The sequence below is a fragment of the Taurulus bubalis genome (assembly GCF_910589615.1).
Source record: "Taurulus bubalis genome assembly, chromosome: 13".
In the NCBI taxonomy this organism is placed as follows: Eukaryota; Metazoa; Chordata; class Actinopteri; order Perciformes; family Cottidae; genus Taurulus; species Taurulus bubalis.
The window spans coordinates 17,802,199-17,825,551 of NC_136601.1; the positions used below are offsets into that span (position 1 = coordinate 17,802,199).

At 42.8% G+C, this 23,353-nt stretch overlaps 3 protein-coding genes across 5 annotated transcripts; 2 read left to right on the plus strand and 1 right to left on the minus strand.

Annotated features, from left to right (window-relative positions):
• Positions 1-3,240: 3,240 nt before the first annotated feature.
• Positions 3,241-7,730, plus strand: hnrnph1 (heterogeneous nuclear ribonucleoprotein H1; the record flags this gene model as incomplete). 2 transcript variants are annotated; one of them, XM_079228488.1, is made up of 10 exons in its annotated part: positions 3,241-3,322; positions 3,410-3,565; positions 3,657-3,800; positions 4,723-4,861; positions 5,582-5,808; positions 5,992-6,107; positions 6,229-6,364; positions 6,452-6,535; positions 6,669-6,761; positions 6,961-7,730. In XM_079228488.1, the coding sequence occupies 10 exons, from the start codon at positions 3,241-3,243 to the stop codon at positions 7,056-7,058; spliced, it is 1,275 nt and encodes a 424-aa protein (XP_079084614.1). In that variant the 3' UTR covers positions 7,059-7,730. The 2 variants fall into 2 exon arrangements, with proteins under 2 accessions (XP_079084614.1, XP_079084615.1); XM_079228489.1 differs by having other exon boundaries at positions 5,582-5,757.
• A 5-nt stretch (positions 7,731-7,735) lies between these two features.
• rufy1 (RUN and FYVE domain containing 1) lies at positions 7,736-13,037 on the minus strand. The gene is made up of 16 exons (XM_079228487.1): positions 12,863-13,037; positions 12,643-12,760; positions 12,440-12,541; positions 12,166-12,289; positions 11,990-12,051; positions 11,683-11,818; positions 11,405-11,506; positions 11,206-11,322; positions 10,811-10,978; positions 10,625-10,722; positions 10,419-10,538; positions 9,459-9,588; positions 8,874-8,968; positions 8,730-8,778; positions 8,556-8,633; positions 7,736-8,464 (listed from the first exon to the last, which is right to left on the minus strand). The coding sequence occupies exons 1-16, from the start codon at positions 13,020-13,022 to the stop codon at positions 8,321-8,323; spliced, it is 1,803 nt and encodes a 600-aa protein (XP_079084613.1). The 5' UTR covers positions 13,023-13,037; the 3' UTR covers positions 7,736-8,320.
• A 2,207-nt stretch (positions 13,038-15,244) lies between these two features.
• On the plus strand, positions 15,245-18,596 carry hbegfa (heparin-binding EGF-like growth factor a). 2 transcript variants are annotated; one of them, XM_079229056.1, is made up of 6 exons: positions 15,245-15,449; positions 16,176-16,415; positions 16,518-16,716; positions 16,805-16,960; positions 17,146-17,232; positions 17,364-18,596. In XM_079229056.1, exons 1-5 carry the CDS (start codon positions 15,404-15,406, stop codon positions 17,216-17,218), a joined length of 714 nt encoding a protein of 237 aa, XP_079085182.1. In that variant the 5' UTR covers positions 15,245-15,403; the 3' UTR covers positions 17,219-17,232; positions 17,364-18,596. The 2 variants fall into 2 exon arrangements, with proteins under 2 accessions (XP_079085182.1, XP_079085183.1); XM_079229057.1 differs by lacking the exon at positions 17,146-17,232.
• Positions 18,597-23,353: the final 4,757 nt, after the last annotated feature.

A 23,353-nucleotide genomic window follows, 5' to 3' on the forward strand; every position in this document is an offset into this window, starting at 1 on the left:
TTTCCCCCAGCCATTAACTTTCTAACAACCTAACCCGATACGCACTGTTTCTCAGAACGACCGCCTCTGTAAGAAATCCTGATCCCCCTATTGGTTGAGCAGGAAAAAACTCTGTTTTCAATTGGTCAGAGTTACAGCTTGTCAAACATGAGACCGCAACGTCATGTTAGGTTTACCAATATCACGAGGCTGTAGAACGAACGTCAAGATATGACATGGTAGGCCAACTTAACTGGTAGCTAGCTTTACTAGTTCATGTAAACTCTTTGGGGGGAATCACGTGTATGGAATGGTTCATGTGAGGGTAAAGTGGCACCTGTTGTACATTTTAATTATCCATTTTATTTTTGTTTAAATGCCAATGACTATCCTGAACTGAACCTCACACATTGCATATGATGTAATGTATGGCTTTGATTAGTTGATGAGCAATAATAAGATTATAATGAGCAGAAATAGAGGTGGAATCTTTAAGAGGCATTGATATGAGACAAAACAAACACCCACAAAGAGGAAAAACAAGAAGAAGAAGAAAAAACATTGGTCACCTTGGATCATGATCACATTTTGTAATCTGAAATGAATTGCTATCATATATATTTTACTGCAAATAAGAAACACATAATCCTTTGATATTATTTAACCTATTGTGTATGCTTAGATGATTTATGCATTGATGAAACTTCTTCTTTGTTTTAATTGCACTCCAGGGATTGCGTAATCAAAAAGTGTCTGATCTCATTGTAAATGTTTCAGGTTCCCTCCTAGAAATCATTTGCATAAAAAATGAATGTCATTGAATTCCATGAGACTAATAACAGAGAACGCAAATTCTGCTTTTTGCAGTATAACATGTAGTAAACTGTTACATTGGTACTGGATGATTATCTTTATAAAACATGTATTACTTTAAATGTACCTCAGAATCAAAAGTAAATGCATTGTAGAAGTAGTATTTTATAGGTCACATATGTTAATTTCCAGGTTCATACTTGTATAAAAAAATAACTGGATGCATCATATTTTATGACTTATTGCAAAGTAACTAACGAGTAGAGAGTGATACATTTCCCAATGATGTGTATTTGGAATCTATTAAAAAAACAGAAAATAACCAGTACTTCAAAACTATATTTAATCGCTTGACTGTAGTAAATTTAATTTAAGTTATTTAACTTTCAATTTGATACTTGGAAATCCTTATTATTGTGGCCTGCCACTGACCACTAAACAGTTTCTCTAAAGCAGGAGGAGACGACATGCCTTGCTAAAGGGCACTTCTGAAGTTGCGGAAGGAAGGGAAACTTCTCCTGCATCAAACCTTTCAGGTGGTCCACTGATTTCAACAAGTTACCTATGTGTGGCTTACTTTTATTACCTTTGGGCTGCCGCGTCACAAACTAACATATTTGATTAGCTTGTTCTTAAGAATTTGAGAGCTGCTCGTTTATAACTATTAAAATAAATTCAGTCACATTTCTCAGCAAAACCAACAGCCAAGGCGAAACAAGCTTATACTAACTAGGTTACTGTTTTATGAATTGTTAGTGACATTTTTTGTTGGGGAATTAACACATATTCTACCTTAAAATAATTACAAATTAGAGACCACTGTAATCAGAATACCTTACATATAAACCAGGAGATGCACCCGGCCAGCCAGGGCCTTGGGCGGCAACGTCATCATTTTTGGGCGTGGACGCAAGCAATTCGGCGGCGATTGGTTATTCAACCGGTTGCCAGGTATGTGCAAAATCCCACATTTTCTGTAAATTCTAACCTTCTTATATACGGTCTATATGGTTTTAACCGTAGAATTTGAACAAATAACAGGAGATTAAGCTCACTTGAAATCCATGCAATTTGATACAATTTAAAACAGCAATATACTAATATTGATAATAGTAGTATTCGAAATGTCCGATGATGTTGAACAACGTGATTGTGTTGCATTTTGGAACGGAGGCGATGATTAGTTAAGTGGGGCTTTTTGTAGTCTCCGAAAGGGGGTTGGTTACAGAGTTCTGGCAACCCAGCACAAGGTTTCAGCTGCATCACGCAGGTCTGGTCATACATACTCCGGCGTGTGGTATCTACGTTTGTATCAGGTAAATTAATTTGTTTAAATCTCGTTTACATTGCCTTATCTGAATGCATCGCCAACTTTGCCTCCTCGAACAGCATAACGTCGTAGCCGGTGTGTATATTAGATACTATTGTTATCCCGTTAGTTAGCTAACGCTGGCGCGAGAGCTAGCTAACAGTTAACGCTAATAACATGGCGCCGGGTGAGAGGGCCGCTTTTGTTCTTCTGTCTGGGTGCGGTGGTGAGCGTGCGGGGGGGCACGCATCCTGTCCAAAAATGTACGAATTACAGATTCGTAATTTTGCTTCTGCGATCTCATGCGAATGTATCGAAACGCTTCAACAACCAGAAATGTTGGCGGTAGAAAGTAACTTAGCTACACGTTATGTCGCTAAAGTTAGCTAGTAACGGTGACCACTACGCGTTCGCGCTTTTTATCAAGTGGTCACCATTTTTTTTTAACGAGAAAGTGTTAGAAAATAAAGTCGTTTTGATCATTTATTGCGATTTTTATTTTTAGAAAACAACATTCTTTGTTGTATGGTAGAGTCCCGTGATGTACTTTTTATGGACTAGCGGTTGGTTAGCGCTATCAAACGGCCTGAAGATGGCGCTGCCGACTGATGCTCGTTCAGATGTAACGTTACCGAGGCCCGTGTAACTCACACCGTTAACGGTTTAAAAACCTATTTTGAGTAAAATAGTGTCGGGAATATGTTTAGTGTAGTGAGTATTTGAGTCCAAGCTTGTAACGTGAATACCTCAGCTATATACATCGATGTGGTAGACCTGCATGTGTATTGGTGACAACATTAACTAAAATATCATTAAATTCCATACGTGGAAGTCCAATGTTCTTGGAAGTTACTAGCACGTGGATGGGAATTAATTTAAATTCCCATCTTTGACCATTTAATTCATCAGAATTAGCTTGTGAGGTCTTTTTAAAGCAATGGCAAGGATCACAGTGCTTCTGAAGTGGAACAGGAGTGGAACATTAGATGAAAAATTGTTAAATACCATGATAGAAGATTGTAACCACACCACCCACCTTTACTGGCACTCGTGATCTATGGTTTGAATGTATGATCTAGTAGTATGTCCTAATCTCTCATACTCTGAATAATATTTTTCTTCAGGTATTGTAATAAGCCATGGCCGACGAGGGATACGTAATACGCATCAGGGGTCTCCCATGGTCCTGCTCAGTGGATGAAGTGCAGAGGTTTTTCTCAGGTAGCGTATTCATATGTTTTTTATAATGAAGTATTTATTTAATTAAAGCATTTACAATTGATTTGATTATATACATTACATTTGCAGATTGCAAAATGATCAGCAACGGAGGTGGCATCCACTTCACCTACACAAGAGAAGGGCGTCCCAGCGGGGAGGCATTTGTCGAAATGGAGACCGAAGAAGATCTCAAGATTGCAGTGAAGAAGGACAGAGAAACTATGGGCCACAGATATGTCGAGGGTGTGTAAAGCTGCTCACAGATAATGGCTCCTTTATGAATTGTCTAAAATGTATGCTGTGATGACTGACTGTTGTATGTCCTGTGATACAGTTTTTAAATCCAACAATGTCGAGATGGACTGGGTCATGAAGCACACTGGTCCAAACTGCCCAGAAACCGCAGGAGATGGGCTTGTCCGACTCCGAGGCCTTCCTTTTGGCTGCAGCAAGGAAGAGATAGTGCAGTTTTTCTCAGGTATAAAAAGCCTTGCTCGGTGGTTAACTGTAAAACTTCCTTAATGTAAAGTTGGTGCTACGTTTCTTTTCCTTTTCTCTCCATCTTCCTTTTCTTGTTTCCTTTCTGCTATGGACACTTACCAATTATTGATTTTACAAAGAAGTAAGCCTGGAATTGGAAAAATAATTATAACCTAATGTATATTATTACGTTATAGAATTTTGCTTTTGAATTTGTCATCAGTGAGAAAATGACGGCAGAAAGGGAAGCTAGTTTAGAATTTAAATGGAGGCATTATTTAAAGACCGTGTTAAGCTCGGGGGCAGAAATCTGTTATGCAAACACTCTTTCCCCTCTTTGCCCATCATATCCATCATACGTCCATTTTAATCACTTTTTTTCTCTTTCATTGGGTCCGATGTTGTAATGAGGCGTAGTTAAACGTTGATGTTGTCCGTGCCTACTGGTAATTTTCTAATGATGGAATGGGTCTCACTCATCACTGAGGAGACGGTCTCTTGCCCCAGTATCATTGTCTCCTCTCCCCCATTTACTCACACCCTTGTCTTTTGAATGCATCATTCTTGTATACACTGTTCGCCAAGTTTTAGATTAGTTCCTACTGAGCCATTAGTCATTTTAACTCATGTCACCCACCAGGATCTTTCTCTCTTCATCAACACACCAATTCTAGCCCGATGTTGCACACAGTGCCCTTTTCCATATTCTTCCTCTATCCTCATTTCTTTTTTTATCCCCAAAATACAGTAACTATAACTCGTTTAAATAGCCAGTCACTGGTTAAAAACTGAACTGGTATGTGTGATGATGTGTAGAGTTTTCCATAAGTTTTCTATCTCTCTTTAGAGAAAGTTCTCTCTGTCATTGGGCATGTGATTTAATATGTCCCCTGCTGGGGTTATCTGTCCTTGGGTTAAAGGGTTGGAAATCGTGCCAAATGGGATAACATTGCCGGTGGACATCCAGGGGAGGAGTACGGGGGAGGCCTTCGTGCAGTTTGCTTCACAGGATATAGCTGAAAAGGCTCTAAAGAAACACAAGGAAAGAATAGGGCACAGGTGGGGATGGTTGGTTGGTTGGCTGGATAAGTTGCTTTTCTTATGGTGTGCACCCTCAACATCTGAACCAAATGCAAATCGGACACTACAGTAATCTTGGCTAATTCATAACGCATATTTGTAATTTTCACCACAAACTCATATACACATTGTCATGTTAGATTGAAATACGGCACACATTCACAATGTTCAATGGGAAGATTAGTGCTTGGGCACCATACACAAGTATGACACGAGTCGCTAACTAGAGTACATGCTTAATTTTGAGAACAAATGGTGTCTCAGCACTACACACCAGTCCAGGTTGATAAATGGTAAGGAGTCTCCCTGGTGGTAAAATCAGAGGGCCACTGTACACATGGATCTGGAGGCCACTGTCACAGGTAATGCTTAGAGTGAGTTACAGGAGGGTTGGAGCCCTCTCTGTCCCTCTAAAACCAGGACAATGGCTGTCATGGCGAGGACACAGGACGCTGTATTGAATCAGTTGTATAACTAACTTCAGGTAACTATAAGAAATGTGTAAAAGTCAATAAGGCCCTGGTCATTTTGGACCGCTTAATTTTTGCAAATAAGTTGTTCTTTTTATTTACTGTTTTAACAACTAGCCTCAAGCACTCAAAGATATTACTACCTATGGACTACAGTATTGAGCAAGTGTAGCCTTGCTTAGGCTGGTTCATTCCCCATGCGCTCATTGTGCTATCTCTATGCTCTCAGGTACATTGAGATCTTCAAGAGTAGCCGTGCTGAGGTGCGGACCCATTACGAACCCCAGCGAAAGCCCATGGGCATGCAGAGACCGGGCCCCTATGACCGGCCCTCGGGTGGTCGCGGCTACAACATGATGGGCCGAGGGGGATCCTATGAGAGAATGCGTCGCGGCGGAGGTGGTAGTGGAGGAGGCGGCGGCGGTGGCGGTGGTGGAGGCGGCGGCTATGGAGGAGGTGGGTGTCAAGTGGACCAAATGTGAACTGAAATCTGATTTAGTATCGGTTTTGCAATTGTTTTAGATAACCACTCGCCTTATGTCCTTCATGCTAACACTGCACAATAGGATTGATACGATTTTAAAATAGAGAGGAGAGGCCTTGTAAGGCTGTGTGTAAATCTTGATTACAAATGTTTAGGTGTATCGGATGGACGATATGGAGATGGCGGCGGCTCTTCCTTCCAGAGCACAACAGGCCACTGTGTCCACATGAGGGGCCTGCCCTACAGAGCCTCGGAGACGGACATCTACAATGTAAGTCAGGGGAACGACTGCAAAATACCTGCACAACCACTGGATGGCTGAAATTGTCTTCACTCTGTGTGCATATTGCAGATGTTCAGCTCATATCTTAACACTAGTGTGTCCTCCTTAGTTCTTCTCGCCATTGAATCCAGTGCGGGTCCATATTGAGATCGGCCCAGACGGCAGGGTAACCGGGGAGGCAGATGTAGAGTTTGCGACACACGAAGATGCTGTGGCAGCCATGTCCAAAGACAAAGCTAACATGCGTGAGTTTTACATTTTTGAGTTAACCACTTCTGCCCTGCGTATGAGTTTGCATAATGATGGTCATGGTTTCTCTCCCTGCCCTTCAGAGCACCGCTACGTGGAGCTGTTCTTGAACTCAACAGCAGGTGGAAGTAACGGCGCATACAGCAGCCAGATGATGGGTGGCATGGGTGAGTTTCAGTCGTGGCGATTGTGAGACTAGCAGCATCTGTTTGGGCGAAAATCAGTTCACAAAAACAGCATCTATGCAATAATTAGTATTCTGTACGTGCTCCTGAACCGGATGTGATCTGTCCTCTACAGGGAACCAGTCGTCTTACAGCGGTGGCCAGCTGAGCTCAGGGTACTCTGGTGGATACAGCAGCCAGGGCAATATGGGCGGCTACAGTGACTACAGTGAGTGTCAGCGTTGTTATAAGTTTCTACAGCCACAATAAAGTTCAACCTTTCCTGCTCTAATACCACTTATTTAATACACAAGTAACAAAACTTGGGCTTTATATTTGTTTTTGCTTGAAAGGACAGAAATGCATTGTTGTGTCTGAGTCCTGAAGGAACTCCTCGGTCCTATAGTTTGTATTCTCTCTCTTGTTAGGTAACCAGGGCGGGATGGGAAGCAGTTACTACGGCGGCGGTGGAGGAGGAGGAAGCAGAGGCTCTATGAATGGACTGAGCGGGGGATGGGGAATGTAGATTTCTTTTCCATAATTTGATGTTTTTTTTTAACTCAGCATTTTGCTGGAAGGACTGGAACGCAAGTCTCACCTAGTAAACGTAGGGTGAGGTTATAAAAACATTGAGGGGGTAGGGTTTGTATTTTTTTTAAGTGGATGATCTCCAGAGAGAAGTGAGATCGTCTGGTGTCAGAGAGCAGCGCTGTTTGTCTTCCCCATTCTCACAGATTTAAATGTTCATTTCAAGGATGTGTGCTGTTTGTTATTGTTCTCCATAAACCTGGCTGTCCCCTAAAGTTAACTCATCCTGTGCTGGTGGCGTTAACTCATCCTGTGCTGGTGGCGTTAACTCATCCTGTGCTGGTGGGGTAGTTTCAATGTCTGAGTGCATGAACAAAACAAAATAATCTGAAAGTGTCTATCTTCTGATGTTTTGACCTTGTTTCACCTTCTACATAGTGTTAAGCCTTTCTTTTTGTTATTTCCAGTTAAAATGTTAATCTGAATTGAGACTACACATGGTCAGAGAGAGCATGTTCTGTTTTCTTACGGTGTGATACCTTTTTTTTCTGGAGGGCAAGTGAATTTCAAATCTGCTGACATGAAGGTTTCTACTGCTTCAAATGCTATTTGTATTTCCTGTGCACAAAGTGAATAAACTAGTCTGGAATATCTAATTGAAACGAGCATTGCAAAAAGGAGGCTTTATTCATTTATCAAATGCGTAGATACAAAACTTTTGATCACCATCCCCAAATTAATTAAGATTGCTTTGTAGCAGTACATTCTAAAATAGTTATTTGTTAACATTCTACAGTCATTTATACAATGAGTTTGCATGTGGGGCCATATAGCTGTAAAAAATTAGATGCATGACAAGAATGAATAATATCAAAGTGAAGTACACTGATGATCCAACATTAAGTATCTTTGAGACTTCATAACCTAAAACAACAGTTTATTAGAAAAACTACACACTTTAAAATGGTCAGTTTATCAAGTACCAATAGATTCCAGTCCAAAGAAACATAATTATCCTAAATGATTTCAACCTCTTGAAGCAAACTCAAGTCTCCTTAACATAGTATCCATACATGATAGGAGCTCATCCCATCAGTCTTATTTAATACAGATGAACTAATGCTCCTGAATTTCAGGCAACAGTGGAAATGGAACATCAAATCAAAGATTTGATGACATTCTTCAAACACCAGTACTTATAAAACCATAGTGGGTGCTCATGTGCAGTGTTACAAAGCTCTCGTAGAAACATTACAGCCGTCAGGAAGCAGTGGAGGAGCTTCTCTGCAGCAGGAGGGCGTGGCACACATCGCACACCCGCACAGGCCGGGGGTAGGACGGTAAGGCCAGCTCATTACTGGAACAAGTGTTGCAGTAGATGTCTCCACAGTTTCTACAGTGGTGCTGCAACACACAAACATGGACGCCTCATTGATCTGAAGATGATTATAGAAGTACCGGTACAACTAATATGAGATTTGGGGGAAGAGACTACCTTTCTGCGTGCAATGGAGAACTCCTTCTCGCAATGCTTGCATTGAGTGGCCTCGTCATCTTTCAGCCAGGCGTGGCCCTGATGGGAGCAACGGACGTACAAGAGGACTTGTCAGGCTCTATTCAAATATCACAGCGTCAATTCTACAAGTAAACCATTTTTTTCACATTGTACCTTCAGAGCTTTGTTGACCTCCTTGAAGTCCTCCATCTTAAGTTTAGACCTTTAGACCAAAAGGTGAAAGCAACACAAAAACCTTATAAAATGGAACATGTTTTACCCCAAAAAAATAAATATTTTTAAATGAGAATAACTGACTGGCTGAGGTGCTGCCCCATCTCCTGTAGAGCCTGCTCCTGCTGCCCACATGTCTGCTGCAGCTGCCGCTTCTCATGCTTCAAATCCTGAAGCTCCTGCACCGTCAATTCACAAGAGACAAGAACCATAACGTCACAATATTGCACATGGTTAGCAAATATTTGCTCAGTCACTTAAGAAAAACCTAAATAGGAAGATCAATGTTTTGCTGAGTCTGTTGCACCAGTTGAACTTCTGCCATTACGTAGCAAATATTGATATATTATGAATGGCATATTCAAACAGAAACCACTCTTAAACTGCCGCGTCCAATGCAAATAATCCTGGAACCGGTCTGAGATGAAACCCATGAATTAAAATGGAGCTGAACGCTACGATAAAGAAGCCTTTATGCCGTGTGGTCGTTTTGTGACCGTGTGTGGGTCTCAGTTCCTGGAAAATCTAATTGTGCCGCAAAAATATACAAAGACCTCTGCGTAGGAAGTTTAGACTGAACGTATAAACGTTTTTCCTTATTTCGAAAGAATCCACCTCCAGAACTGAATGACCCGAACCCTGGTGAGTGAGTGAGTGAGTGTGACTGACCGAGTGAAGGCCCTGGAGTTGTTGCAGCTGTGTGCGGAGCTCGATGCTGTTGTCCTGTTCCTGCTGGAGCGCTTTCTGCAGGCTCTGTCTCTGTTCCCTCTCAGTGCGCAGCTCATTCTCCAAACCCAGCCTGAGAACAGAGAAGAGACACGGTGATTCTTACAGCCAATTTAACCCTCATTCTAACAGCATGTTTGACACACACACACAACCGACTGTAAGGAACAACCATCACCGCAAAATGTCAATTTATTTCGTACAACAAAAATTGACAGAGCGCCTGAGGAGATCTGTGTCTGCTGCATCCGTCCCCTTCAAAGTGACAGAGTGCTACAGTGTGTGATACTATAAACAAGTAACATTGTACTTATCTCTTCCATTTCATCTACAAGTTAAATGACTTGAACAGCCTGAAATGAAAGGCATTTTTAAAGACTTCCTGTATGAATCCATAGATTGTAATTAATGTGGACTTGATTTGGACGGTGAGACTGTCGGAATACAGATACGATGAGGGACATTTTTTACTGGATCCCCATTAATTCTGATTTCTAATCTAAATGTATGCATGTGGCTTTCGTGCAAATATTTGATTTTACACTCGTTTGAGCTCAAGATGTGAAGGAGCCATAAGTATGTCCATTGCACCATGAAAGGAAACATTTTTCCCTTATCGAGACCACCGAGTAGGAAACCATGTCCAGTTTAGATGGAATAGAAAGTTGAACTGATCTTTAAATGAAGTGTGAGCTCAGACGCTTTCATTACCTAACTGCTCCGCAGTCGTGCATTAACTCATGTCAGCCAAATCAGTGCAGTGTTTCAAATCTTATCTTGAGCATAACGTTTATAGACTGGCGTTTCTAACCCTTTTATTCCCTGTGCAGTACACATTTAAAAGTAATTTTGTGCTTCTGTATAATGCAGTTTAAATTCAATTCCAGCTGTGTGGGTCTTAACCTTTGTGTATCCAGGTCAGTCAGTTGTTTCTGCAAAACATCCACTTTTCCTTCCAGCTCCACCCTCATGTCTTTGTCTGACTCGTCACTTTGTTTGCGCTCTCGCTCCGAGTTCTGCAGTCTGTGAGGCACAAATGACCAGGAAGAAGAATATTACTCTCAAAAGGAACATGCTTTTGAAAACAAAAACACCTGCACAATACACACCTCTGCTCCATTTCCATCATGGCTCGCTCCATTTCGTCCATCTTCTGCTCGAGCTGCACCGCCTCGGCCTGCTTTTTCACTGCTACTCGTTCCGAATCCTTAAGAGCCACAGAGGTTGTATTAATGTGCGTTCTGTCTGAGCGGCCACGCAAGAAAGAAAGAAACCGTGCATTCTTGTTTATCTACCTGAGCTTTGTGGAACATTTGCAGGTTAAGAGTCTTGACTTGGTCGAGCTGGAGCCGCAAGGCTGCCAGCGTGTCCTGTTTCTCATGCGTGTCCTTCTCCAGCAGCCTCATGGCCACCTCCATCTCCTGCTTCAGGCCCACCTGGAGCTCCAACTCACGCTCCAGGTCCTGCCAGCATGCAGTGCAAACACACAACAGGCATGAGTCTAATTCAGTTCTGGAGTCTAACCAGTGCAATAAAACAGACGTGTTGCTTAAGCTCCTGCTAACATGAGGCCACATGACTCATCAGCACTCATGCTGCTGGCTTCTGTCTGGCTATGTATGAAGACTAATTTATATTTGCCACATGCACGACATATTCTTGTGCTTTATATAGCTGGTTGATACCTGACCTGGCGAATGCGCTTTTCCTCTCTGTACTGCTTCCAAACCACATTGTACATCTCATCCAGGCCCTGTCGAGTCTGTTTGTACGTCTCCAGCTCCACCTGGCTGTCCTGAAGGGCTGCCTGGAAAAGCAAAACACATTATACAGTTTTCCTAGATTAGGAGTGATTTAGCTGCCATTACTTGTTGTAGTTGCCTTCCGACCTCTTCCTTTTTCTGGCTGGACTGCACGATCGTCTCATTCTCCTTTCTTAGCTGTTCCTGTTCGTCCCGCAGAGAGTTGATTCTGTCTGTCGCCGCTGTCAGCTGAGCAAAATGAAACACACGCTCATCAGTCAGGTGAAGCACGGCTTATAGACAAAGGCGCTATGTTGACATTAGAGGGGAACGGCTTATTTTTAGACGATTAAAGCAATCTTAAAATGTGTCACGCCCACCGATTACAAGCACAATCACATAATAATTCACACACAGAGTCTGACCTCCTCTACAAGTTTCCTGTTGGTTTTCTCTATACAGTCCATCTTAGCCTGAAGGTCGGTAACGGTGCCACTCAGGTGACGATTCAACTCCTCAATGTAGTGCTTCTGATCCAATATGGCTGTCATCTTGAGATCACTACAAGAGAAAGAATAAAGCAATGTTGGGGTTGAGTGTGCATTGGGTCTGTGTGGGATTGAACTATTTTCGTGCAAGAGTTCAAACTAAGATCAGACCAGAGCGGTTCCAAACATGATAAAACAGCAGTGAAGGGGAGATGCTCAGTTCATCCGAAAAGCAGGCACTCACTCGTTTGGTTTCACGCTGTTGGCAGGGTCTTTCAGATACAGGGAAAAGTCAATGACTCCCACCTAAACGGGGAAAGAGAAACTGATCACTGTGTTTGACAGACAAATTGTCCCTCAAAGAGAAAATTAGATGCAACAGCTGGGATGTGAAAGCCCACAACACCTGCCAGCACTCACCTGAGAATCAAGATCCTCCCCTTTTATACAGAGGTTAGCGTCAATTACGTTGAGGCCCACAAGGAGTCCCCCCATCACCGCTCCCTCCTCCTCCACCATCAATGCTCCAGAGTCATAAAACTCACTAGGAGGGGCCAGACACAGAGGCAATTAAAAAAAATATTTTAAATTGTGGGGGAAATTTGCTGTTAACATACAAATTAACATATTAATACTATAACAAATATAAAAGGGTAGCTATATTAGGCCCACATAACGCATCATGGTTACTAACCTCAGGAGATCTTTGCGGTCCAGCAAAGCCTTCATGTAGTCAGCTACCGTCTTCTGCATGAGCGCTAAATGCAGCCAAGCCCTTGCTCTGCCCAAGCCGGTCCTTAAAAAGATAATTAAATAAAAATGAATCCCCCAATAAACAACTTAACCTTACATTGTAGGCAATAAGCATACTGGGAGAAATGGTTTGCTATAGCATACTTAATGCCGGGCAGGTCTCTGGCACTTGTGGCAATGTTAACAGACTCTGGACACAACTTCTCAACCAGCTCCAGCGGGCCCCATATGGACTTGTTCTGACCAATGAAGGATTTCTTGGCTGAAAAACAAAATGGAAAAGTCATCTCTGCTGGTGGCATGAGATCAGATTTGAATAAAATACAACTCGGTTCAAAAAGGTCAGCCTCCGTGATCGTCTCACCTTTCAGTCCGTGTTTGAGGCAATGCTCCAGGACGATAAAGAACTGCTGCAGAGGAGGGTAGTCCGAGTCCAGCGTCCTGCCCAGACTCAAGGAGGACTGGATTAATACTTTGATGCTCAGCTTCATCATGCTGAGGAGGTTGGATCTTTCTATTGCCATGGGGTCTTTGGGGGGCAGAACTGTCAAGGATGCAAGGCAAAGGAAAAGCGTTGAATTAAATCTGTCACACAATATGCATGCAGGCTTTGGAGGAAGATGGCATGCAAGCTCGTGTCCACGAAATGCAGAACAAACACCATGCATGTAGTTAGTGGCAAAACACCAAACCTTGAAATCAAGATTATGCTCTTGAAGTCATGTGTCCTGACAGCTGACAATTAGTTTCCAAGAGGAAGTGGTGAGGTGGACTTTCTGGCTGTACTTTTGTACAACTTCACTAACTTTTGATGAAACAGGGAGTGTTAAGAGGGTCAACGGTGAGTGACAGCCACAGCCCACCTGGAAGCGTCTTTGAAGCGTTGTTGAGATCCGGTCCGGACTCCCGCTCCGTCGGAGAGCTCGCAGCGGACCCCAGTGAGGGATGTCTCTGGGCGGCAGCGTAGCTCACCCCGCTGCTAATCGTTTCCGTGGCCTTCCGAGCCAGAGACAAGATGGGAGCGGACCAACTGCTCTCTGCCGCCGCCGGAGGAGCCGGAGCCGGCGGCGGCGTCTCCGTCCGGTCCCAACCGTCGCTGTCGCCGGACTCGCCGTCGGGCGCGGCTTCCGAAACTTCGGGCTCATCAAGCTGCTGTACCGCTTCGCTTTCCTCAACAGCTGTGTTTACCTCCCCTGCCTCATCGGCCATGTTTGACCCCCACCCTCCCCTCTCCCCGAGTATTCACGTGACCAGACCAGAGCAATCACGCGCTGTGAGAACTTTATTCTTCTTCTCTTCTGGGTTATTGGCGGTTAGGAGGAACCAGCGCCACCTACTGGACTGGGGCGGCAGACAGACGCCGAAATAATCCTGCATTTGTATGTGATCCTGTGGGCCTCGATCCATCTAAAACCTGCAGGAAAGGCGTTTCCCATAAAAGACATATTGACCCACTATAGCAACAAGTCCTTGTACAAATGTTATGAAAACAACCTCTCCTAAAGACCAGGTAATTGTTCTTGTTCTCAGACGCTTCTGACAAGATAATGAACGTAGTAATTAAACCGATTAGTGATTTCTCGCCACTCCTTTTACAACTTCAAACAAGTCCCACTGAGGTCCTTTTGTAGTCCTTTCCGAGTGTGATGTAGTTCTTAGTTTAACCACGTGGTGGCGCAGACAAGCTGTACAGTCTCCTGTTGAACCTGTTACAAGGTGCTTTTATTATTTATAGGCCGAAAGAAATTCCCCAGTCCAGTTTATACCCTGCAATTTTAGACTTTAAAAGTGAGTGAATGAATATACATTATTTGTATATTATTATGATTACATAAATACATTTTATTTTTTTATGCGAGTTTCTGTCTATCCATCTATCTATCCATCTATCTATCTATCTATCTATCTATCTATCTATCTATCTATCTATCTATCCATCTATCTATCTATCTATCTATCTATCTATCTATCTATCTATCTATCTATCTATCTATCTATCTATCTATCCATTTATCTATCTATCTATCTATCTATCTATCTATCTATCTATCTATCTATCTATCTATCTATCTATCCATTTATCTATCTATCTATCTATCTATCTATCTATCTATCTATCTATCTATCTATCTATCTATCCATCTATCCATCTATCTATCTATCTATCTATCTATCTATCTATCTATCTATCTATCTATCTATCTATCTATCTATCTGTCTGTCTGTCTGTTTGTCTCTCTCTCTCTCTTTCTCTCTGTCTGTCTGTCAGTCTGTCTGTCTGTCTGTCTGTCTGTCTGTCTGTCTGTCTGTCCGTCCATCCACCCATCCATCTAAAAAGACAGCAGAAGGATGAGAGAGCGATATTATATAGCCAACCCTGAAATACACAACTCTTAAAAACATCTCAAGCCTTAATAGTAGGCTGAATCCCGTCTACTTAAATAGTAATAACTTCATATTAATGCCTACCACTGTGACCATCAGAGTATTTATTGAATGTAAAGTGGCCCTACATACTACGCACCAAATAATCCACCTAATAATCCACCAATGAATGCAGCACCGTACTGATATCGTTACAAGGTGAGCGTCCAAGGTACAAGGTTACTACGTCCAGCCTGCATCCTCCACGCTTGTCCTCCGCTGCGGGGCCTGAGCCGCGGAGGCGTGGTGAAGCGAGGCGGGCCATAAATACCGCGCAGCCTCGGTCCGGGCGCTCCTTCACTCCGCTCCTCTGACGCCGCAACATCCTGGACGCGAAGAGGACTCAAACAGGCGGAATTAATTCACACAAACGCACCGAGAAACAGAGAGAGAAAAGAAAAGAAAAGTCGAGAAGGAAGGAATATTTAGAAACGGAACAAGTGGAAAGGAATACAACTTGTAGATCCCTGGAAGTTTTGACATGATGAGGATTTTCGGTGTTGTGCTCCTACTGGCTCACGCCTTGGGTGAGTTTCACGTGCGCTTTTGTGAGATATCAGCGTCCTGCTCTGTTGAGGGACATTATAATGTTTGACAGAAGCTGCCTGTGTGTACCTCTCTTCCTGGCTTATCGGCTTCACCTCTCCAGCGTGGCTGTAACATTGTCAACTTCATAACCTTTCAGGCTTTTCATAATGCCAGGCTATTCGGGAGCTAACGGGGTCATCTCTCTATTTTAGAGCATGCTTTATGTAACTGGATACATTTATTTTTAACTCATATTCTTGCCTGACATTAGCTAACGGTCTGTCCATGCATTTCATGCGTGTGTATATGAGACACAGGGACTATATGCCAACTTCTATTTGCCCCCCCTCCCACACACTACTTTTCCCTTCCTGCATTTCAAGTTCAAGACCCATTTTTGGCCAGCTTCCACTCTGCCAAAGTGCTCCTGAGCAAAGGGGGTGAATACCTGTCAACCCTTGCTCTGTATCTCAGTTTGTGTGTTTCCTAACAAGGATCAGTAGGATTGCACTGAAAGCTCAAAATCCTGCATGGAGCTTCCTCCAACATGTTTCGACTTGCCCTCAGAGGTCCTCCCACCTTGGCACACTAACCTGTTTGCACTGCTCATCCCCTAGAGGAAGAGTTTCTGAGGTGTCTGTGGGGGTCTATTCTGTCAGAGACTGTTTCAAAACAAAATTACATGCAATTTTAACATTTTAAACCCTCTCATTCTTTTCATCCAGTGGTGTCCAGACTGGCCAGCGGTGCCGCAGTTGACCGGTATGAAAGCGACAGGCAGCGGCACACATCTGTGATCAACTTGGACACAACCAAAAACATGAGGTTGGAGGAGGAGAGCAGAAGCGTGGGTCCGACGACTGCGGATTATGGTCAGGAAGGCGTGGAGGAGGAGTACGAGGATTATTACTCTGAAGACGAGTATGAAGACGGCATGTCTGGAGACTATGTGGAGCTGCCACGAAGTAAGGGAGTTTGCCATTTCTCAAATGTCTCAAATTTCTCATCACTTGCCTCCGCAAACAAATATATTAAAATTACGTTTTTGTCATCTTTTTTTGGTTTAGTTGCCATGGTAAGCAAACCAAAAGATCCGGCTCCCATCCTGGAGACAGAACACACCAAAGGACAGAGAAGGAGAGGAAAGGGAAGAAAGAGGGGGAAGGGAAAGGGAAACAAGAGGAATCCTTGCCTGAGGAAGTATAAAGATTTCTGCATTCACGGCACCTGCCAGTACCTGAGGGACATCCACGCCCCGTCCTGTGTGTAAGTATCTCTCATCTATCTGCACGCCGTCTCCGCCACTTGGGTTCTGCCAAATTATTAACCGATTCCCTCTCCGTCCTGTCTGCAGGTGCCACCTGAGCTACTCTGGGGAAAGGTGTGAGTTTTTCACGTTGCCCCTTGGGAAGCGCGAGGAGGGCTACAACCGGACCACAGCTCTGGCCGTGGTGGCGGTGGTGCTGTCGTCTGTCTGCCTCACCATAATCGGCCTTTTGTTGTTGCTTAGGTAAGTGAAACGCACACAGATCCACTCACAAACACACACTAACAACCATACACACACACACACACACACACACACACACATACACACGGACAGATAAAGGACTTTCTGGTAACTTAGCAGATACTTGCCATGGATAGACACAGAAAATAGTCTGAACAAGCTCCTTTTTCTTTTGTTGATCACAGGTTTCACAAGCGGGGAGCGTATGATGTAGAGAATGAAGAGAAGGTCAAACTAGGGTTAGCGTCCAACCACTGAGGAGACAAAGAGAGGTGAGTAGTGAGGAACAGGGCTACAAACACATACACCGACAAACACCGTCATTTTTCTTTCTTCATCTTCTTCTTCGCCTGAACAATATACGGTTGTACTCATGGCCTCTCCCTCTTTTTTTTCATGCCAGGCAAAGATGTGGAAATTCTACCTCAAAATAGAAAAAGAGAAGTGAACTGCGAAAGGAAGGTCCTGGAGGGAAAAGGATCGTACACGAAGAAGGGAACCGAGGTTGTTGTCTGCCTTGACCCCCTGCTAGACGTTCAGAGGAAAAATGGGCAGGTGAACATATTCCTGAAGGCCTCAGAAGAAGTTGGCCCACCTGAAACTGGAATACTAACGGCCCAGAGGATGGACTGGAGATGTGACGAGCCGGAGGTGATGAGCACGAGGGAACGAGGAGAAGAAGAAGGAACATGTCTAGACTCTGTGCTGCTTCTCGACTGTGTGAAAAGAGGTCGTTTCGGACTGAACTGAACCAGATTTTTAACTCAAGCATTTTGTATCTTCCTGCACAAGTCCATCTTTTTTTTTTTTGTGTACAGTAAACCGTATATTTATAATTTTAATTTATTTATTTAAGCTATCTGTATTTATAGAGATTTTAACCACCTTCAACCGTTTTTAAAATAATGATGTTACAGTTGTTTTTATATTTCTTATTGGACGATATTTATTTATGAAACAGAAAAGCAAACAATGCTGAAGCTCATTGAGAGATTCATGAAAAGGGATTCGATGCATAACTATCCGATTCTTAGCTTTAAATTGGGCACTCAGTAGGCGATCAATAGCACTGTGATTAATAGATTGATCGTTGAATAGACATGATCGTTTTTTAAATTATTCAGGCTAGTTTCATTGAGAGCAACGCTCTGCTCGTACTCCAACACTTAGAAAGATTCACACCTGGAAGCTGCCAAGTGCAACCAGTTGGATTTGTAAGCCACTAGGCAGCTTTGGGCCTTGCTCAAAGGCAGTGGTAATGGGGTAGGGGCTGCTCTTACTCCAAATTTTTGCCACTTGAGGGTGAGTCTTTGGCATCAATGTCTGTCATCACGATACATTGTACTGGCTGTGTAGTGATTAAAGGCCACATAAAAACTGCCCTCAGCGACTGTATTCAAAAACGAGTCAAAGATCAAATGCACTGTAGCAAGAATTTGGTATAAATATGTTCTCATGTTGTCTTACCGCCATTAGAGGAATACATCCTTGAGATCTATGTTAGGCTGTCATGCAAAAGAGAAAATAAAATGTGAATTACAGTGTTCCACCCTTTCAAATCCTGTCCTGCAGTATTGAAGTGATTTTTATTTATGTGATTTCTTTTTTTTTCCAGAGCGAAATAAAAAAAGACTCAAAAAGACTTTTAGACTCATGTAATTTTTACTTCATGACATCACACCTCTGTGCATTAATAGGAACTTCACATGTTGTACTGGCAGATCAATTAAGCTAGGTCCAGTTTATTTTGGTCTTTGGTTCACTTCCTGAGGCATATTAATGTGATATTTTAGAGTGGCCGGCCCGGATGATGATAACGCAAGTGTGTTCTTTTGGCCTAAGCAGGAGCTTTAATTAAAGTAAACATAATATTTGTATTTCCCCTTTCTCTGACGTGTGAGCAAATGCTTTTAATCAAAGCACCTGTATTCTGGTCAGCAATGCTTTTATGTGCTCAAAAGACAAATATGTTTAGCCAGTGCTGTGTAGATAGGGAGTCAGAAAGTCCCCCTAGCTTATTATGTTCAAATCTGCTTATCTGGGTAGTGAATTAAATGGGGATACCATATATTTTCCAATTGTACTGTTAAACAAATGATTGTTTTCCATCTAAATGAACATGTTCCCCAGAGGCCTTTCTCTTGTAAAACCCAATGTAAAAGAACACGTTGTCAGTTTCATGTGTTGTCCACAGCGTCATCAGACTCACTGACAGATCAATCCTAATGAGAGTCAGGACTCACTTGCCGCTGTGTGTACGTACTGAGCCACGGGGAACAGATGTGCAGCGTACCCGCCGGGGAACACCTGATGTTCAGCCACAACACGTCGTGCCACAGCACCACACACCATTACTCACACAGCCAACAGATGTCATGTTCAAAGACACACCATCTGAGACTAACATCTGAGCCCACAACCAGCCCTGAATGCCGCAGAGTTCAGAGAGACCACATACGGCAAATACTAGCAGGATGCAACAATGCTGTCATGTATGCTGCACGCAGGTTTAATGGGGGTAAGGAAAGTCAAAAGACCCAGCTGGACTCAAAGGCATTTGTTAGTCACCCCTTGAAGTCACCTCCTACACGGATATTGTTACACAGACACTATGTGTGTGTGTGTGTGGGTGTTGGGGGGTATGTGGTAGAGTAATGCCTTGGTGCTGGTTCTGTGTGGGTTACAGGGGTTAACCGAACCATTACACGCAGAAAGTACACAGCAAAACAGGAGTTTTTACATCTTTGCTATGAGATAGTTTTCAACATTGTTTGTGGCTTTGATTCCCATACTTTCTATATATACTGAATAAACAAAATACTGGAGGACTCATATGTTCACACTGGGGGATGGTATAGTTAAAGACAGATGTTCAGCTGAACCAAAAGGGTGTGGTGCCTGATTCAAGATTCAGCACTCCTTATTGAGCAACTAAAAAACAGCAGTTCAGCATTTAACTTTTCACAGTAAAAAAATCAATGCACGTGTGTTCAGCTTGTGCTTTAAGTAAACTCAATGCATGTCAGATAGGTTAAATTCAATTCCTAATTCCTAACAAAACCCCCCCACAATTAGTTCAAATGAATAAAACAATTAAAAAAACACAGAATATGATGGTGTAGGCCGATATTTTGAAGGTTAAGGGGACGTATCATGAAAGTCATTTGCAGTGCTTCCTTTTGGGTATCTTGAGTGCCTACCAACCCCACAAAGTCTGAAATAAGACAACCAAGTTCGATTTTTAGTGGTAGATTTTGTGCAGCAGTAGTCAGTAACACCTGAAAAGAGACAAAGAGGATACATATTGCATTAGATTATCTGAAAAATGCTGTCACAAACCTGAAACAGAATTGTTTATATTTACTCATGGAAAGCTGATATTTTGGAGATATATGGTTTTCAGGGAACAGCGATAATATGCTGACAATGATGGTCTCTCAGTTACAAATAAACGTACAGTAGATAATTTTCCATTCTGTATTCGCCACAGGATTTAACACGCAGAACGTATGCATGTGTGTTTGTATATGTGACAGGGGCTAGTCATTCACCGTAGTGGAGCCACCTAATCCCGGCCTCTCAATGTCAAGTAGCAGAGCACACAGAAATAGGGCTGTGCAGTCATGCTCACATAGCTGCTATTCCCGGGGCTGGTGGACACCAAAGAGACAGAATGCCGAGAGAGAAGGGAGTTCGCTGCGTTCTGTTCCTCAGTGCCCTGGTGGACCACAGCCAGGAAATAATGTCCGTCATGGTGGCCCATCATCAGGCATCAGCGCTGCGCCCGTCCTGATTTTTCCTTGTAGGGTCACAATAATTGCAACGCTGTCTCTTGTCCTCTCCTTCTGAGTGTTCTTGAATTTTCCTAGAGAGACTCGAAGAGGATATGTCCACAGATCAGGAGGCATTTCCTTGCAGGGTGGCCAAAACTCATTGGAAGTGGAAGATTTCATTGTGGGCCACTTTCCGTGGGAATTGCCGGTGTACAAAGAATGCAGTTGTTTTCAATACTTCTTCTTTGGCAACAGCTATTAACATCAAGCTCACCGAAACTCATTTTACTGCATGTCTGTAACATAAAATACTTTTATGTTTCACACTAATTTTAGTTTGAACTTATAGTGAAAGTGATTTAAAGATCTATTTTTTCGGTACATTATGTATTTTGGAGGTCGCTGACACTGCTTTAAAGCCTTTACAGTATAATCTCTTAGTTTGCTGATGACAGACTCGGTATCAGTGCAGCATATGGGGTTCTGATAATGTTGCATGATTATAGCAACCTAATATTTCTCTCTAAATCTTCCATGAAAAGATCTAAATCCATCAGCAAAGTCAACTAATTTGATGTGTTGATACATTGCCAAATATACTTGAGATTATCAGATGCTATAGAGGTTGTATTGGATTGAGTCAGTGTGAGGAGGGTGAGTTTGTTGTGAAAGGTGTTTCCTGCCCCACTGAGGACCAACAATGGGTGGTTTCCTCTGATATGGAAGTGCGCACGGCAACAGTTGGAAACGCAATTATTGTCTGACCGGATATCATCAACAGGAACCCATTATTACCCTGAAATTAATGAGTGTGTGTGTGTGTGTGTGTGTGTGTGTGTGTGTGTGTGTGTGTGTGTGTGTCGGAGTCTGCGTCAGATGTTAAAGATAAAGTTCAAATTTGGTATTCTGGAAAATAAAATGTGTTTTCATGTGTGTGTTTGTCCAATGCTCGTAAACTGAGATCGTCAATTGCTCCTGTGAAGTAAAAATGAAGCGCCAGCACAGCCTCAGTGTGTCCCTCAGGCCTGATTGATGAGGTGACAACAGCGACATATATTTATTGTCGCATGACAAACAAAAAGAGGCTGCGATGGATCAGGGTGTTGTACGGTCTGTCGTCCCCCGAAGAGGAGAGGAGGAGGCGGGTGGGTTGACAGGATGACAGGAATGAAGAGGAGTGAGAGAAGGAGTGAGAGATAAGGTCGAAGTGGTAACACGAGACAAGGAGCGCGAGACGAAGAGAGGATGGAGAATGGGTCAAGGTGAGAAGTTCCACTTAAGAGGGTGCAGACTTGTCTTCGCCTGTGAGGGGATAAAAAAGATTACGGAGTTAGAGGAGCGACGTCATGCCTATTATAGCTCTCACTCTTCCTTCTCCGGTCCTTTACTTTGATTTACCCTTCAGGTCCTGTAAACTACCTACTTTATTCCTGTCCTCTTCACATCCCTATTCCCTCCTCCATTTCCTCATCCTTTTCCTGTCTGCTTTTTCTTCCTCCACCCCTCAAGCTGACACATGTTCAGAGGCAGTCTTACCAAAAGGGCAAAAGAAGCCACATACAGTTGGTCCCTGCCGCCTGCAAATGGGAAATGAAAATATTAAGTAATGAAAGTAAATTGTGCATTAATTTAGAAGATATTTACTTACTGACCAACACCCCTCATTTGTTAGATTAAATACTGGTCATTATTGAGTCATGCCCACTCCCTCCACTACTTCATCAAGCTGAGCTACAAGGGAAATATGAAAATATTGCTGCAAGTTCTCATTACTACCAAAGCATCAAATAACACAGTTTGGTAAGTGCTCCTCCGACACTCATTTAGCATGTGTACTGTATGTGTCATGTGTTTGTGTAATGCGGCACACAAACACAGGACTTCCGACCAGGAGACTGCTGGTCGTGTCCCAACTAAGTGGTTTTGCTTCCCAAAACCGAATAGTTTAAGACACTATGAATATAACGAATATTTATCGATATGCTGACAAAACTGGCGCTAGTGGGGTGTGTCTCAGAGCGTCATAGTTTGAAGATTAAGGCCAACGGTAAAAACATTTTCTAGCTTACTGCTGGGGTATGCAGCCTACTGGATATGCACAGTGGTGTTTCTCAAAAATTGGAATGAGGTCGATCCAGATAGTTTTATACATCCATGTCTGCGAGTCAATTAGCTTAGCTTAGCATTAGAACTGTAAGTAGGGGTAGATAGCTAGCCTAGCTCATTCAAAAGTAAAAAAATAAGCATAAGCTAATTATCACATTATATATTAGCTTGGGAGTGAGTCAAGCTACCGTTTCTTGGTTTCAGTTCATAGAGTGCACAGACATGTGAGTGTTAACGATCTTCTCTTTTAAGGAGAAAGCGTGCGTCCCAAAATACCAATTTCCGTTCCTTCAAAGTTACAGTAAATTTCAGTCATGAAGACTTTGATGGTACTTTGGTTACTTGTTGTGGTAAGAAAGTTTTAATAATATGGACTGCAGAACTCCTTTTAAAATTACACATAAAAAAAGAAGATTCAAGACGGTCAGTCAACCAACAATCAACAGTCAGATTTGATGTTGTGTACTGGATCGCGTCTCGTAGTGCATGCTGTAATTTGCTTCTCTGTGGGTTA